Source organism: Mercurialis annua, linkage group LG2 (genome assembly GCF_937616625.2).
Source record: "Mercurialis annua linkage group LG2, ddMerAnnu1.2, whole genome shotgun sequence".
Lineage (NCBI taxonomy): Eukaryota > Viridiplantae > Streptophyta > Magnoliopsida > Malpighiales > Euphorbiaceae > Mercurialis > Mercurialis annua.
Genome location: NC_065571.1, coordinates 43,056,858 through 43,073,197, shown reverse-complemented (window position 1 = coordinate 43,073,197; position 16,340 = coordinate 43,056,858). Strand labels below are relative to the sequence as shown.

At 33.1% G+C, this 16,340-nt stretch overlaps 1 protein-coding gene across 1 annotated transcript; it reads left to right on the top strand.

Annotated features, from left to right (window-relative positions):
* The first annotated feature begins 3,815 nt into the window (after positions 1 to 3,815).
* LOC126668543 (uncharacterized) lies at positions 3,816 to 4,997 on the top strand. The gene is made up of 2 exons (XM_050361733.1): positions 3,816 to 4,013; positions 4,593 to 4,997. The coding sequence occupies exons 1-2, from the start codon at positions 3,816 to 3,818 to the stop codon at positions 4,995 to 4,997; spliced, it is 603 nt and encodes a 200-aa protein (XP_050217690.1).
* Positions 4,998 to 16,340: the final 11,343 nt, after the last annotated feature.

Sequence of the window (16,340 nt, the reverse complement as noted above, 5' to 3'; positions counted from 1 at the left end):
GTGGGTTGGAAATCTAGAATAATAATTTTTGAAATTCAAATTAGTGGGCTGAAAAATGAATTTCCAATAATTAACACTAACACTTAACACCTAATCCAGTGTAATTTTATCTTCGTTAAAAAAAATTATATTATGTGTATTCTTTTTTTTTTTTTAGAGTAAACGAGATACTAGCATTAATTCAAATCAGTAGCAATTACAAACGTAAAAGATTTAGGGTAGTTGCAAGACCACACCTGATGACCTGACAAAGAATGGGCAAATTGTGCTAAAGAGTGCGCCGCCTGGTTCGCAGACCGACTTACAAAAGTAAAAAATAAATTAGAGAATTGCTTTGTTAATACCATACAGTCTTCAATCAACACCTCCGCATCCACCAGACTAGGATTTCTAAGCTCTAAGATCACATTCATGGCATCAGATTCTATAATGACGTTATCCATACCTTTGATACAACTCAGGGCTTCTCTAATGTTCATAATTTCTGCATTTCTGGGAGAAACAGCACCATTAACGCACCTACTCCAAGCTTAAACTATGTCCTCATTGCTGTCTCTAATAACTCCCCCAAAGCCAATCTTGTTATCTCTGTAGAAGGTTGCAGCATCGACATTGACTTTAAGGTGCCCTCTCTTCGGCTTCAACGAGCTAAGCACGCCGTCGTCCTTGCTCACCGGGATTGATTTGAACTGAGAAGTGGCAAAATTCGCAGCTTCCCAAGCTGCAAGCATAGCTCCAGCTGCATTGACTATATTCTCATGGCATAATTTTATTGCGATTTAACCAGAGCTCCCAATAGACCATAGCTGCAACACAGGACTCCTTGCTCGTCAGCTGTCTCAGCCACCCTTTGCACCAACTACGGAAGGAACCAACCGAAGTAATCATCACCGGGATATTCAGCTGAATCCAACACTTCTCTGCAACAACACAAGAACTTAGTAGATGCAAATCATTCTCTATTAGATCGCTGCACACTCTACACGTTTGATTGATAAAGACGTGTTAGTAGCAAGCGCAGCCGCGGTGGGAAGGAAACCAGAACACACTCTCCACAAGAAGTTACGCACATGAAGCGGCACTCTAAGCTTCCAAATTCTCCCCCACACATTGCTTGGCTGCCATTGGATATTACCACGGATCCACCTATAGCAGCTTTTAACAGAGAATTTACCGTTTAGTTCGAGCGACCAACACCAACTGTCCATAACCTCTCGACTACTTAGGGGGACTTTTAAAATACTATTCACATCAGCCTCGTTGAAAACGTCCCTTAACAAATCAACATCCCACTCCTTAGAGTTAATAGTAAACAGGTTACAAACTTTTTCATCAGCAAGATAGGAAGGGGCAGGAGTAGTCACAATAGCTGGCAGGAGTAGTCATGTTTATTCTTTATTTTAATGTTTTTACTTTCTGTATTTCAAAATTAATGATTTTATTCTACTATAAACACATGCATTCCTGTCTTTTTTTCTTTTGGGCGTTTTACCCAAATAACCAACTTACCCTAATATATTATTTTTATACTGCCTATATTTTCACATATGAAAACTACCGTACACGTTTAAAATTATTACTTTTATACGTGTAATATATAAGTTACCCTAATAACACAAAAACTCACAAATTCATTATTTTCTCTCTCATTCAATTTTCTCTTCCTCTAAGCTTCTATTCTCTCTCAATTTCACAATCAACAGCTTTCGATCTCTCTCAAATTAACGATCAACAACTCCTCTTTTCCTTCAGCTCCCGTTCTCTCTCTTCCTTCACAAACGCTAAATTTCACGATCAACAGTTCTTCTTTTCCTTCAGCTCAAGTTACAGGTTTACTACTGTGTACAACAGATCGGAGCTTTCACATTCAATTTCACAAGAAATCTTCACCTGAAACATAACAATTAAGATATTACAAAATAAATTTTCTATCTTGTTGCTGAGTTTACTGATATTACAAATTCAGATTTTCTATCTTGTTGCTGAGTTTACTTTTAATAAATTTTGTAATGTTAATTGGATAATAAACAGAAAATATCATGCTATTTTCTGTTCCAATTAGTCAAAATAAATTATAAACTGGAAAATTATTGAATTTTATTTTAAATGTTGATTTTCATTCAGGAATGCACACCATTGCAACTTTTGTTCAGTATAATGGTTTTTGGAATGATAAGCCCCAATACACAAATTTTGCTGTTAAAGGACTTCTAATTCCAAGAGAATGTAGTATGTCTAATCTTGAACAATTACTGACAAAACAACTGCAAATAGATTTAGAAGAAATAAATGTGCAAATCAAGTTTCAGGTACTAAAAAATTAATAATAGTTTTAATACTAACTCATAAATATTTATGTTGATTTCCTGTTGATATAATGTTGATTTGTATAGTTTTTCTACAGAATACATTTATTTTTTTTCCTTATGTTGGTTTGTTGTTGATTTGTTGTTAATATTTTGTTGACATTATGTTGCTATGAGTTTGAAATGTTGTTCAATTTTATCGTATACAAATTAAAGAATATTATCCACCAATAATAATTCAAGATAATGATTCTTTGGATTTCTACTTTCAGATGAGAAGCAAAGTAACAGATCCAACTCAATTTCCAATTTGCATGGAAACTCACAAAAAAAGAGATATATCATTATATGTATCATCATCGGGATCAATGCAGCAAAACGTCGGCAGAAATGCAGAAATTTGTGACCAGCAAGACTACTCAGTAAATGCGGGTAATTCAACAAATGTTGATAATTCCAATTCAGTTTCAAATATGTTTCAGTACGCAACAAATATGAGAAATCTGTTAGATGAGGATCAAGAAGTCCAAAGTCAGTACGTAGAAAGCCAACAGAAATACATGAAGGTCAAAAATACAAAGACAAGCGCACACTCAAGACCCTATTAAGCATTTATACCATCAACAATCATTTTCAGTTCAGATCTTATAAGTCGCGCAAAATTGAGTATATAGCAATATGCAATGAGCATGACTGTGAGTGGAGACTAAGGGCGTCGAGAGACAAAAAATCAATTGCGTTCATTGTTCGAAAATTCAACAATGTACACACTTGTAAAGTTGGGGAAAGGATGGCTAATAAAAGGATTTAATTGAACACTTCATAAAGGATAAGTATTCCAACGTCAAAACTATTTACACGCCTGCCGACATTAATCGAGACATGAAGAATGAATACGGAGTTGACTTAGCCTACCAAACATCATGGAGGTCAAAAGAAAAAGGATTGGAGCTCACGAGGGGACATCCGGCTGAATCATACCAATTGCAACCTTCGCATCTCGATGCGCTCAAAACGACAAATCCAGGTTCTGTTGTTGAACTCGAAAGAATAGAAAACAAATTTCTGTATGTTTTCATATCGTCGAATGCTTCAATTAAAGGTTGGGGTTTTTGCAAGCCGGTAATTGTAGTGGACGATACGTTCCTAAAAGTAGCGTATGGAGGAACTCTTCTAACGGCAGCCACACAAGATGCAGCCAACAAGATTTTCCCTCTTGCATTTTGTGTCGTAGATTCTGAAATGATGATTCATGGGAATGGTTTTTTTTAGAAAATTAGAGAAACATTCGGCGTGAGAGAGGGCATGTAAAAAAAAAACATAATTTCCGATCGCCATAAGAGTATTGAAAATGCAATTGAAAAGGTTTTCCCGAAGGCAAATCATGGCATCTGTACTTACCATCTCTTCAACAATGTCAAGGCAAAATATAAAAGAGCAAAAGGTGAAATAAGAGAACACTTTTTTGGGGCAGGCAAAGCCTACACACTTGAGCAGTTCAACAAGCACATGGAAGAGCTTGACAAATATGACCCAAAGATAAGAGAGTACCTAAATGAAGTCGGTTTTAAAAAATGGACGACAGTCCATTCCGCAAGTAATAGGTATTCAACAATGACTTCCAACATTGCTGAGTCTTTAAATGCAACAAACATAGCTGCAAGAGAACTGCCCATATCGACGATGCTCGAGTTTCTACGTTCGCTTGTGCAAAAATAGTCTCATGCAAACAACATTTGTGCAAGATCATTAAAGATAGATATGAAAAGGGTGGCTAAAGAAATATTGAATGAAAACTACATTCGATCTCTGCATCTGACGGTAAAAACTGTTTTTTTTATAATTGATTTTCTTGTTGATATGTTGTTGACATATTGTTGATATTATGTGATTTGGATGAGGGAACATTAATTTCTTTACTAACATTACACAAATATTGTTGATATGCAGTTGACATGGTGTTGATATTATGTGATGTGAATGAGGGAACATTAATTTCTTAACTGACATTACACAAACATTGTTGGTATATGGTTGACATGTTGTTGATATCGTGTTGATGTGAATGAGGGAACATTAATTTCTTAACTGACATTACACAAACATTGTTGGTATATGGTTGACATGTTATTGATATCGTGTTGATGTGAATGAGTAAACATTGATATCCCGACATTACACAAACATTGTTGTTATATGGTTGTCATTTTATTGATATCGTGTTGATGTGAATGAGTAAACATTGTTTTCCTAACTTAATTCTATATTATCATGTCACACCTGCAGCTTACAATTTATACACTGTCAAAAAAAACAAAAACTCCCTTCTCAGTGGATTTGGAAAAAGGAACATGCTGTTGTAGAAGATTCCAAACAGATAAAATACCTTGCGCACACGCAATTTCTGTGATTAGGAAATACAAAAATGATCCTTTGTTATATTGTTCTAAGTACTACATGAAGAAGACGTACATAAACACATATGGTAGCACTGTCTATCCAATGACAAATAAGTCAACATGGAATACACCTCAAGAAGTAAACGATGTAATTGTGCTGCCTCCTGAATCAAGAACAAAGTCTGGCAGACCGAAGAAGAAACGCATATTGGCGGGACATAAAAAATGGTCAAAAAACAAATGCACAGTTTGCAAGAAGATGGGACACAATAAAAAAACATGCAGAGGATGATTGAGATTAAAAATAGATATATTTGTATCAAGTAAAAGTACTGTCATTGCATTTCATATATTTCATAAGATAATTAGTAATCTGATTGCAATTTTCAATTTTATGTTTACATGTTGACAAATTACTGATATCATGTTGATATTTGAATTGATTAAATTAAAAGTTACTTGGTCATAAACTTTTATGTTGATAATTTGTTGAAATGTTGTTGTTAATATGTTGATAAATTTTAACTTAAATCAATAACTGTTCTCATTTTACAAACATGTTCACTAAATCAACATTCTGTGTTGACATTATGTTGATATTTGGTTGATTAGTTGTTGATATAATATTAGTAGTACTTATAAATAAGAACAGAAGTACAAAATATTCAAATAAACTGAATTAGATAAACAAATTATCAAAGTCATGTACTCAAAATAATATAAAAAACAACATCAGTAATTCAAATAAAAATTAAGATCATCCGTAAAAATAATAACAGACTAAAACCACTAAAGACTAAAACCAACACAAGAATTCACAAATTCAAAAAAAACAGGATTCTTATTCAGTTCTTTTTGAAGCTTCACTGTTCCTTCACCCTCACTTTCGTAATTGGTTTTCGCCTTCCATCTCCCATACTTAATCAAGCCTTGACAAAGCCGGTTTCGATACAATCCCATTTCTCCTATAGAAAATGACAAAAGAATAGGCTTGCAATCAATCAAACGCTCAACAAATAAACAAACAAACGCCCCGCAATCACTGCAAAATTAAGAAAAAGTTAAAAAGATAGAAAAAGAACAACAAATACAAACTTAGAAGTAAACAGAATAAATAATACTAACCTTATAATTTGAGTTGGCAAATCAGAAACGATGTGCAAACAAAATGGACCGTATCTACTGTCGCAACTCGAAGATAGCGCAAATGATACAGATTCCTTCCTCAACGAATAAAATTCGAGTTGTTTCAAAAACGCAGGAAGATACTCTAGAATAGCTCCTATAACAAGTTCTAAATTCTTTTCAATCTTCTCGGTCTTGTAAGAGTTGTAAACATACACCTTACATTCTTCAATATTTACCCGCACAATAATCCAATGCTTTGGATCTAAAACGAGCAAAGGGCAAAGAAGTTCATCAATTTCTTTCCAAGGCTTACCGTATCGACAGACTCCTCCCGAGAAGTATACAAAAAGGGTGTTTCCAGCCGCAACTTAAAATACATTGGGTGAACCAAACGCCTTCCAAGATTGATATTCTGACACTAAAATCTGGCTAAAACAGCTGTCTGTAGTTGAAATTTGATCTTCTTGTCTTTCATCAATTTAATCCTCTTCCTCAAGTAGTAAAAAGTAACATCGATATGTTGTTACATTCAAAAACATAGTATAGGAAGTATAAGTAGAACACAACTAAATAAAGCAACAAAAATAAAACTAAAACAATAAAAATACACTTACAGAAGTAGATAATTCGCCACCGCAAAAATTCAAAGTATGTATCCAAATCTTTTTCGTAAGTACATCACCGCCAACTTCGAAAGGAGGATTGATTACAGCATATTTACCAGTAAAGCAACTATCAAACATAAAAAAATATGAAAACAGTCAATAAATTAAGATGCAAAACTATTATATAACAAACAAGAATAATAAAGGTCAATTACCAAAGTTTCCTATTCCACCCTTTCTCAATCCAGTTAAACATTTCAACATCTCTATATGAATCTGTGCTAGTGTAAGCACTCTCAAGGAAGGGGCAAGGAGCGTCATTAAAAGACAATGCAGTCCCATCTACAATAAATGAGGAAAAAAGTCAACATATATAATTCATGTTGGTATGGTGTTGATATTATGTTGATTTCATGTTCATGACATGTTGAAATACAAACTAATAATAGAAGCTAAATGTTGATATCATGTCGATTAGTTGTTGATTTCAGGTTCTTATTAAAAACATTAAATAAAAATATAACAAATAGGGTAACAAGCATATAAACAATTCCAAATAAAAAAAACATAAAATATATAAAATATTACCAGGTTTGCAACCAGCTTCGATTGAAGCAGTAATATCACGACTCTTATAAATGGACGCAGTTGTTTCGTCCAATGTAGCAATCACAGAATCACTAAACAAGTTGGATTTACATCAGCCATATCAATATCATCCCTAGCTTTTTCGCCATCTGCTTCACAATCTTGAACAGAGACATCTTTAGTTTCCCCACCAACAGTCGCCACAACAGAAGTGGCTTCAGCCTTCTTATCGTCCTCACTTTTCGACGAAGAACCAGGCAGATCACATGGATCACCATGATCATCTTTATCGTCGCCACGCTACACAATCACAAAGATATATAAACACATCAATTTCAAAACTAAGAGAATGTATAAAAACAACATAAACGAATTTTATAATTATACCGTAATAATTTTTGATTTTTCAAAATGACGGTCCATTTTGCTAACCAGATCCTTCAAAACATCTCTTATTTCAGCCATACCCTTCTCCATATAAACATGATATGTCTTTATTTCCTGCTTCATAACAAACATCAGAAATAACAACTTTAAGCTGCTTTTCAATATTCACAACCCTCCTTGACATGTTGTTGATTTCCTGTTGATTTATTGTTGATGCAGACAACAAAGAAGAAACAACTGCATCATTGAAAACAGGCACCTCCTCATCAACAGAACTCTGAACATTCCGCCTACTCGCGTTCCTCTTTCCAAAAAAAAAAAACATCCATCATCAAAATCCTCTTTTCTTCAATAGTAGGCACAATTCTTTGAAACCGTAGCTACATTTAAGTATGGTAGAATGTTAGCAAATGATAAAAACAAGATTAGAAACTAAATAAAATAAAAATATTAGAAAAAATGAAATACCTCCGATCCAAGATTGTAAAAATTACTTTCCAGCTCATGCAATGTAGGGGTTATACTTGAACTCCAATTCAAGCATCTCGGCATATTATTACCGACAAGAGTGCATATCTTGCCATCCACAGTTGGAAAACACTTATAAAACAAAAACTGTAGAATAATTGAAAAACCAAGCAATCTACAGTACCCTTCATTCTTAAACTTCTTCGTAGGATCCTTACTTTTAAAAGACCTCAGTGTGTAATAGAAAGTTTCTTTACCCCACGGGTAAGAGTTGTAGTCTTCGGAAGCTATAACGTCCAAGTGATGACCTTCAATGAGATTTGAATCAAGAGCACACAAGAAATAAAGCCCTAATACATACAAAAACACAATTTTTATAGCGTCTCCATCAGACTGCCACCGCTTGCACACAAAACACTCAGCCACACACTGTCTATTCAGCTTCGACAAACCACCAAAATACTTATCAGCGAAATAATTGGCATCATCTTCAAACCCAACCTTCTGAATTTCACCCGTACAGTTCAGATCGGTCAATATAGCAAACTCCTCAGTACTGAATCAAACTTTTAATTGGCCAACATCAAACCATATATGATTTTGTTCAACGTTATAAAACTGCCTTGCCAATAGATCATGTACAACCTGACCTTGAAAATTACACGAAGGCATATCTAGCACGAAACCGAAACAAGTCGCTCGAAACATTTTCAGCTGCAAATCAGTCAAGTGGCTTTTCAACTTGTCCACAACTTTATGTTTCATGCAATGATCAACTCTTGTGGTAGGAATCTCTTTAAGTTTCCAACGAAGAGCCCACACCTATTAACAAAATTAACTGATAAAATGAGCAATGAGTTGAACAAAACACATTCAACCAATGAACATAATCATAACTGTGTGACTTTTTGCAAATAAATCTTAATGTCAACAAGATATCAACATAATGCCAACATAAATAAGAATCAATGCATAAAGTTTATAAATTTAAAATTTGAAACGAAAGCAACATAAAATAAACATCATATAAACAACAAATCAACATATATATAAGTAATTTATTTTTTTAATTCCAACTTAAACAAATGAAATTAAGATAACATTACACAACAAAAGAAAGGTATAATACCTCTTTTGAAGCATGATCCAAAACTTTTTCAGGTTCATGAGTTTCAGTGGAAGGTTTCTTCTTTGTGGAAACAGAAGCTGACCTAGTCTTAACTGACTGTTAAAATCAACACAAAATCAACAGCATATCAACAAGTTGTCAACAAGTATAAAATAAAAATATATCAAAACATATAAAAACATAACAAAAAAAGACACAAAACACATACATCAATAGACAAGGATAAAACACAAACATCAACAGATAAGAAACATAATAAAGAAAGGCACAAAACACATAAAATCAAGTACACAATACCTTAATCGTTTCCTCGACCAATACTTCTTCATGTTTAGAAGGTTCAGCAGAAGCTTTTCTCTTAGCACCGGCGGTACTCTTAACAATTTTCTTTTTAATAGGCGATTTCTATGACAGAAAATTCATGCGCAATTTAATAAACAAAAAAAAAAACTAAAATTACATTCAACCAAACAAGAATAATAACAATTATGAAATCAACATAAAATAAAAAAGAAACATAGTTAATACCTTAGCAGTTTTAGCGACGCCCTTGTCATCACCCGTTGATTCAAACACCACTTTTTGCTTCACAGCAACAAAAGGCCTCTTTTTTACTTCTTTAACAGGAACAACTTCTTGCGCATGGCTATCATTCTTCGCTGTTACAAATGAAACATGCTTGACTGGTTTTTTGGCAGTGTACGATGCCTCTAGCTTAACCATTTCAGCAGCGATAGAAGAAGCGCCACCCTTCTTTGAATGTTTCGAAGATCACACAGCCTGCTTCGTTAATGCTTCACCAGTTTGTTGTGAATCAGATGGAACACCTTCTGCTTCATGAGTTTTTTTAACATTGGCAGCCGAAGCGATTTTCTGCCGACTTTCAATTATCATCGATTTTGTTAGTGTTGATCTTGGAGATCTTTGAAGCGAATCCTCTGCTTCCCTAGTAATGTCTAATACGCTAGGCTGCGCAACCATCTCATTAACATCAACATTGGGAATTTGCCGCGAAGAATCCACTTCACTTTTATCAACATGTGACGACTCGACTACTCCAGTAGTTTCAGCAGCAGGAACAACATCATCGGAATGCCGGGAAATAGCTTCATCGCCAACAGTTTCACGGTCCGACGTATTAGAATCAGTATCGACCATTGAATTGCTACTTTCCGGTTTACGACCAACCTTTTTTTTACCCATTTCAACAAAATATTAGCAAAACCTGAAAATTACAAACCAAAAAAATAAATAACTACAACAAAAACAGAATACAACAAAAACAGACTACAAAACAGAGAATAATAATTTCAATAGAAGCAACAAATTGAAAAAACATTAACAAAGCAACAACAAATCCTAAATCAGTTTACAAAATGTCAACACTTAAAAAATAGAAGCATAAATCATATACAAAAACATTTTTAATAACTGATTTCAAATAAAATTAAAAACCTAGAAAACATACAAACATAAATCAAATCAGGAAAAAACACAATTAACCTAAATTATAAGCAAAATCAAATTTTATAAACTACAAATGCAAGTACCGAATATAGTCAAATAAAAACAATTAAAGAAATAAAGAAAAGTTAACGGTTTTATAAGTGAAAGAACAAGATAATGGAGATGATGGAGAAGCAGACTTACACGGATGAGGTAATGGAAGTGAATGAGTAAGAATGTGGAGGAATAGTGCTAGAATCGCGAAGATCGCGGAGGAACAGAGCTGGAATCGTGGAGAAGAAGAAGAAACCGCCAAAATTAAAGAGGAAAAGGAAAAAAAAGGGCAATAAAGTAAAAATTCAAAGCTATTAGGTTATAAATCTGATTTTGAATGGTATGAAAAGTAAAGTGTAGGTTGGACCCGTATAAAAGTAAACCTGGGCCAAATTTCAGTATATTGGATAAAAAGCCCTTTTCTTTTTTCATTTTTTTTTCAGAGATTGATCCTGATTATGGGCCAAAATGCTTGATCACATACATATCAGCTCCCCTAGGAATAAGGCCGTCTCCCTTTCTTTGTATCATCTAAAGAAGATTTATTTTAATCATACATGTCCAAAGTTTCACTGAGCGAAAGTCAACGATATGTATGATTGTGCAGCTCAATTCAAAAGATTTAACCGAATTCATTTGGGAGAGAGAAAATGCCATATTAGAAGCTTTAAAATATAAAAAGCATAAATTCTGATGTACTATTGAACTTGTTTTTTCATATGCCCATAGAAAAAAAATCATTATCCATGATTGCATTAACTGAAGTAATCTCAGGCTCTGAAAAAACTACCACCATATGAATGGACAAAGAAAAGATCAACTAAAGTTATTAACTTCATTACGTGCCTCTGTGCCTTGAAAACTGTCATCTCGAAAAAAACTCGGCAGACTGCAAAACACGTGGCTTGCCTAACAGAAAACAAATATCATTCCTCAAACATAAAAAATATAATAATAACCAATGCTAAGAGAAAACTGAGACTCCAAACATGCATAAGCAATAACATAATATAAATGCTCGGCACAATTCGAGACTCCAAACATGCATAAGCAATAACATAATATAAATGCTCGGTACAATTCGAGACTCCAAATCATGCATGTCATACATCCATAAACCACCTTGTTTAGGCAAGGGCAATATAACATAAAACATACGACATTATTTCGGACAATACCCAAAAGATAAACCATCCTTATACAAATACAATAACTACTAATATTATTGCGGTATAGAATTATAAATATTTGACCATACATAAGCAAAATGAATACTTTCGAGAAGTAGGAAAGGGGAGGATACAACGCCCAGAAGGTAAACCTCAAAGTGGGGGAATAACGAGATTAGATAATACTAAGCGAGTTTATAATATTGTAATTAATCATTAAGTAAAAACAAACCCTTAAAATCATTTAAAACAATATGTTAAACCATTACGCAAATATATGGAACCATATACCACAATCCGAGTCTCGTCAAAAAAAAGAAATATACCACAATCCGAGTAATCACGTATAAATAATTCCCAAATCAATCATTTACCCAAAAGGTCTTGGTCCCGAGAGCGGAGCTCCAACCGAATTACCACTGACTGCACTTAAACCACAAATGGGAGTCCCGAGAGTTAGACTCCACCGAATTATTTTACCATTACGGATCCCAAGAGTGGATCTCCAACCGAGTTACCATAACCACATATGGATTTAATATCAATCATATAACTCATTAATCATAATTAGTGCGCACACAGTCCTATTGTAGCCCAATTGGAAAGCACTTTCCAATAGTCCATAACGGTTTTTAAAAAGCATTTGGAAATGATATATATATATATATATATATATATATATATATATATATATATATAATTTGCATAAACAATAATATGATTTACTTAATGAACAAAATAAATAAAGAATGCCTTGAAAAGAGTGGTTAAAGGGCCATTTTGGTGCCTATAAGCGTCAAAAAGGGCTTGTAGGGCCATGAGGGTTTGGGTATAGTCATTTTAATCCATCAAACTTGAAAAATGGTCATAAACTTGTAAGGCATAACAATTAGTCCAATTTCTCAAACTTTTATTATGACCTCTTTGGATTTTTATGGCCATTTGCGGCTAATTATGCTTAAATCCCTCAAGTTCATCACTATGTAATAATATAGTCTGCTTGAATTCAAACATGCGGACCGATAGCTCGTCACCCAGAAGTATTTCTTTGAAAATCATCATTGTAAGCTTCAGTCCCATATCACTTTTTACTTGTTTGAAAAATCTGTGTCTACATCTGTCTGTCTATGCCGTCAGATTTGGGATCCGGGCAAAACACGGAAGTTCTTACTTTGGTCGATCCTAGTCTAATGGTCCAAACCGGGGTCGATTCCGAATTCAAACAAACCCAAAATCATGGCTGAAAGCTGCTGGTCAGGCGGGCTTGGGCTTCGAAGCCCATGATGATGTTGTAGTCCACAAAATTATAAAAATAAAACCATACATAAGTATGTGGGCTCAAACGGGGCCTAATTCCGAGTTCAAACAAGCATATAAACACAAAAATACTGAATACAACTGGAAACAAAGATCTAGAGAGTCTGGAGCAAAGAACGTCGGTGCTAGATGATTTAACGCTGGCGCTAGAAGGCATGGCGGCGCTTTCACATCAATGTGGCACCGGCGCCACTAAAACCTAGTGGGGGGCAATTTTCGAGGAGGTTCAGGGTTCGTTTAAAAAACATGCAAATGCACTCAAAATGTGTAATTAAAGGCCTGGAACAATATATATTCTAAATATATACACAAAAACAGTAAAAGCTATCCTAAATCATGTTTCTCAGATCAAAATCATGAGAAACCATGTCAATTATAACAATTATGACAGTTTATGACAATTTTACTGAAAACAGCTAAAAACATGTATCCTAGATAACATAATTAAGATATAATTGACATATGATAATAAAAAGTGATAAAGAAGAGTATTGGATCCTCATAAGTACCATTATGATTCATTGGCTCGTTTTTTGGCAATTTGGATGAAGATCCAGCTCTTGAACAAAGTGCAGTTCGTTCTTGATCGATTGAAGCGTATTAGCTTGATTCTAAACTGGAATCGAATGTGGTGTGTGTGTGTGTGGGGCTTGGGTGGTTTGGCCAACACCTAGTATTTTTAGGGTTTGTGTTTGATTTTTGTCTATGATTCGTACTCTTTGGTGCCACCCGGTCTCCCACCTCGATTAGTGTGTTAAGGTTAGTTTATATATTGATTAGGGTTTAGGATTAAGTTTTCTAGAGTCTAAGGTGAGTCAGGAGTGTGTCATTAAGTGTTTAGATTAGGTTAAAAGTCTATTTTAGATAATTATCTAATTAATTTCGTATTAACCAGTGCATGCCTTGAAAAAAGGTGCAAAAACATTGTTTTAGTGCTTGAAAGTATCAAAAAGGACTTCAAGAACCATAAGAGTTTGGGTATAGTCAATTTCATCCGTCAAATCTACAAATTGGGCCATAAAATTTTAAGACATTGTAATTAGTCTAATTTTTTGGACTTTTATTGTGATTCTCTTGGATTTTTATGGGCTATTTACGGCTAATTACGCTTCAATCCCTCAAATTTTTCACTATGCACTGATCTAACCCGCTTGAATTCAAATTTTCGGATTGCTAGCTCGACACCCGGACGACTTCCTCTGAAAATTATCATCGGACGCTTTAACCCTTATCACTTTTTATCTGTCCGAAAAATTGGTGTCTACATGTAGATATAAAATCATTTCGTCAAAATTAAAAAGATTGGCCATAATTAATAAAGAAAAGAAAGATTTAAATAAAAAATAATAATTTTGTCTTTATACTTAAAAAAATATTATCATATCAATTCTATAAAGCTATATTCGGACTGAGTAATTAAGTTGTAGCTTCTCTCTTAAGACGAAGTCATCTTCCTCCACGGAGGACGATTAGGTTTGTCTTCAATGGTCTTTCATGGAGAAAGACGACCAGGTCGGTGGGTGGTAATTTGGAGTGCACGGGTTAGAGGAGGACCCCATTGGAATAAATTTCACGGTTGTTAGTTGTTAATTTTTTGAATAAAGTTTTAAAATTAAGTATTATTTAATAAATTTATTTAGGTTTAAATTAAATTTAATTAAGTTTTTAATTTAATATGAAATTTTAAATTATATTTTAAAGATTGAGAATTTATTTCATTTATTAAATGGAAAAGAATATAATTTTATCCTCAAATTTGGTATTTTTGATTGATTTAATCCCTTCTTTAAGAAAATCTTCCAAAATTAAAAATTTAGGGTACAATTAAAAATTGAAAATTTAAAAATAAATAAATTTGGCAATAAGTCAGGACAATTAAAATTTGAAAATTCAAAATAAAATAAAATTGATATTTTACAAAATCAGAATGCAATTAAAATAAAATTAAAGGCGACATTGAAACATTTTGCCTACACTAATTCATTCAAATTTAAATATGTACCATCTTTTTTATTATAGAAGAAGAGAATCACATTCTCTATTACAAATGTATGGAACAATTCTTTTTGCTTTAGCACATCATAATCCTTTTCCCTTTAACTCTCCTGTAAACATTTTTCTTAACAAGAATTTGCTAAAATAAAGAAAAGCAGTTTATTTCTTAATAGCAAATATGTATTTAACATCAAGTTGAAAAACAAAATATGAAAATAGGTGAAAACAAAGATATGAATTAATGTAAACTTTTCGTCTCTTTAGGTCATCCACTTTGCCATTAAATAATTAATAAAAAGATATTATATAAATTCATCAGTTATACACATATCCATTTATACAAATTATTATATTTATATATTAACTATTCCTTTTTAGTAAATTGATATATTGATTGAAAATTAGATGGAGATTGTTAATGTGGAAGCCATTTTGTTATTACCATTCCCTACAATAATCAATATACACGGTTTGAGTTTATTTGCATATAAAGTTTTAAAATATTTCACAATAGTTTTTAATATTTATGTTGTAATTTGATAAAAGAAAAATAAATTATTAAAGGCAGTGTTTTGATGCGCATAAATCTGCATATGAAAACATTGAAACATCATTTTTGTATTATTCCTTCACTTTTCTTTACCCTAAAGATAAAAAAAAGATAAAAAAGGCTAATAGTCTAAAAAACCCTCCATCTTTTAACTTTTTTTATTTGCATCCCGATATTATAAAATCGTTGATTTCACCTAAATCCACAACTTTCGTTTTTAATTGCACCCTCAAACATCAAAGTACACACCTTTTAGTTTTAATTGCACCTTCAAACATCAAATTAATTTCTTTTCAATACTTAATATTTTAACATATATATATTGGTTATTGTGACTAGATTTTTATCCATGTGAAGCATGTGGGTTTCATGCATCATTTGTGTTATGTAATGGAAGTGTTGAAATTTAATTGAATTTTCTAGTTACTAGATTGTTTGTGGAACTCTCCTTAAATGATTAAACTATACTTTTCACACACTTCCAAACTGAAATGTTTTCACGGGATTTCTTTGATTTCAAAAGGCCTATAGATTAATTAGAAACATTTATCATTTCATGCTTTGCATTAACTCGCTTGTTGTCGTCCCGTTCCTTGCTCTGCCGCCGTGACACCGTTTTACGCAAAGTATTAAGGTATGGTTGCTTAATTGATTATTAATTATGTGTTTGTCCCTGTTAACAATTCAAAAATGTTGGTAAAAAGACAAAATTCAAAATGCAATTGTTTTTTTCTAAAATCTTAATTCATGACCCAAATTTATGCCATGTCCATTCACTAATTGCATTAATATCTAACTA

Coding starts and splice junctions, on each gene's coding strand:
- LOC126668543 (XM_050361733.1), top strand. CDS start 3,816: ATGGAAGAGCTTGACAAATATGACCCAAAGATAAGAGAGTACCTAAAT. Junction 4,014..4,592: donor TCGAGTTTCTACGTTCGCTT/GTGCAAAAATAG, acceptor TCACACCTGCAG/CTTACAATTTATACACTGTC.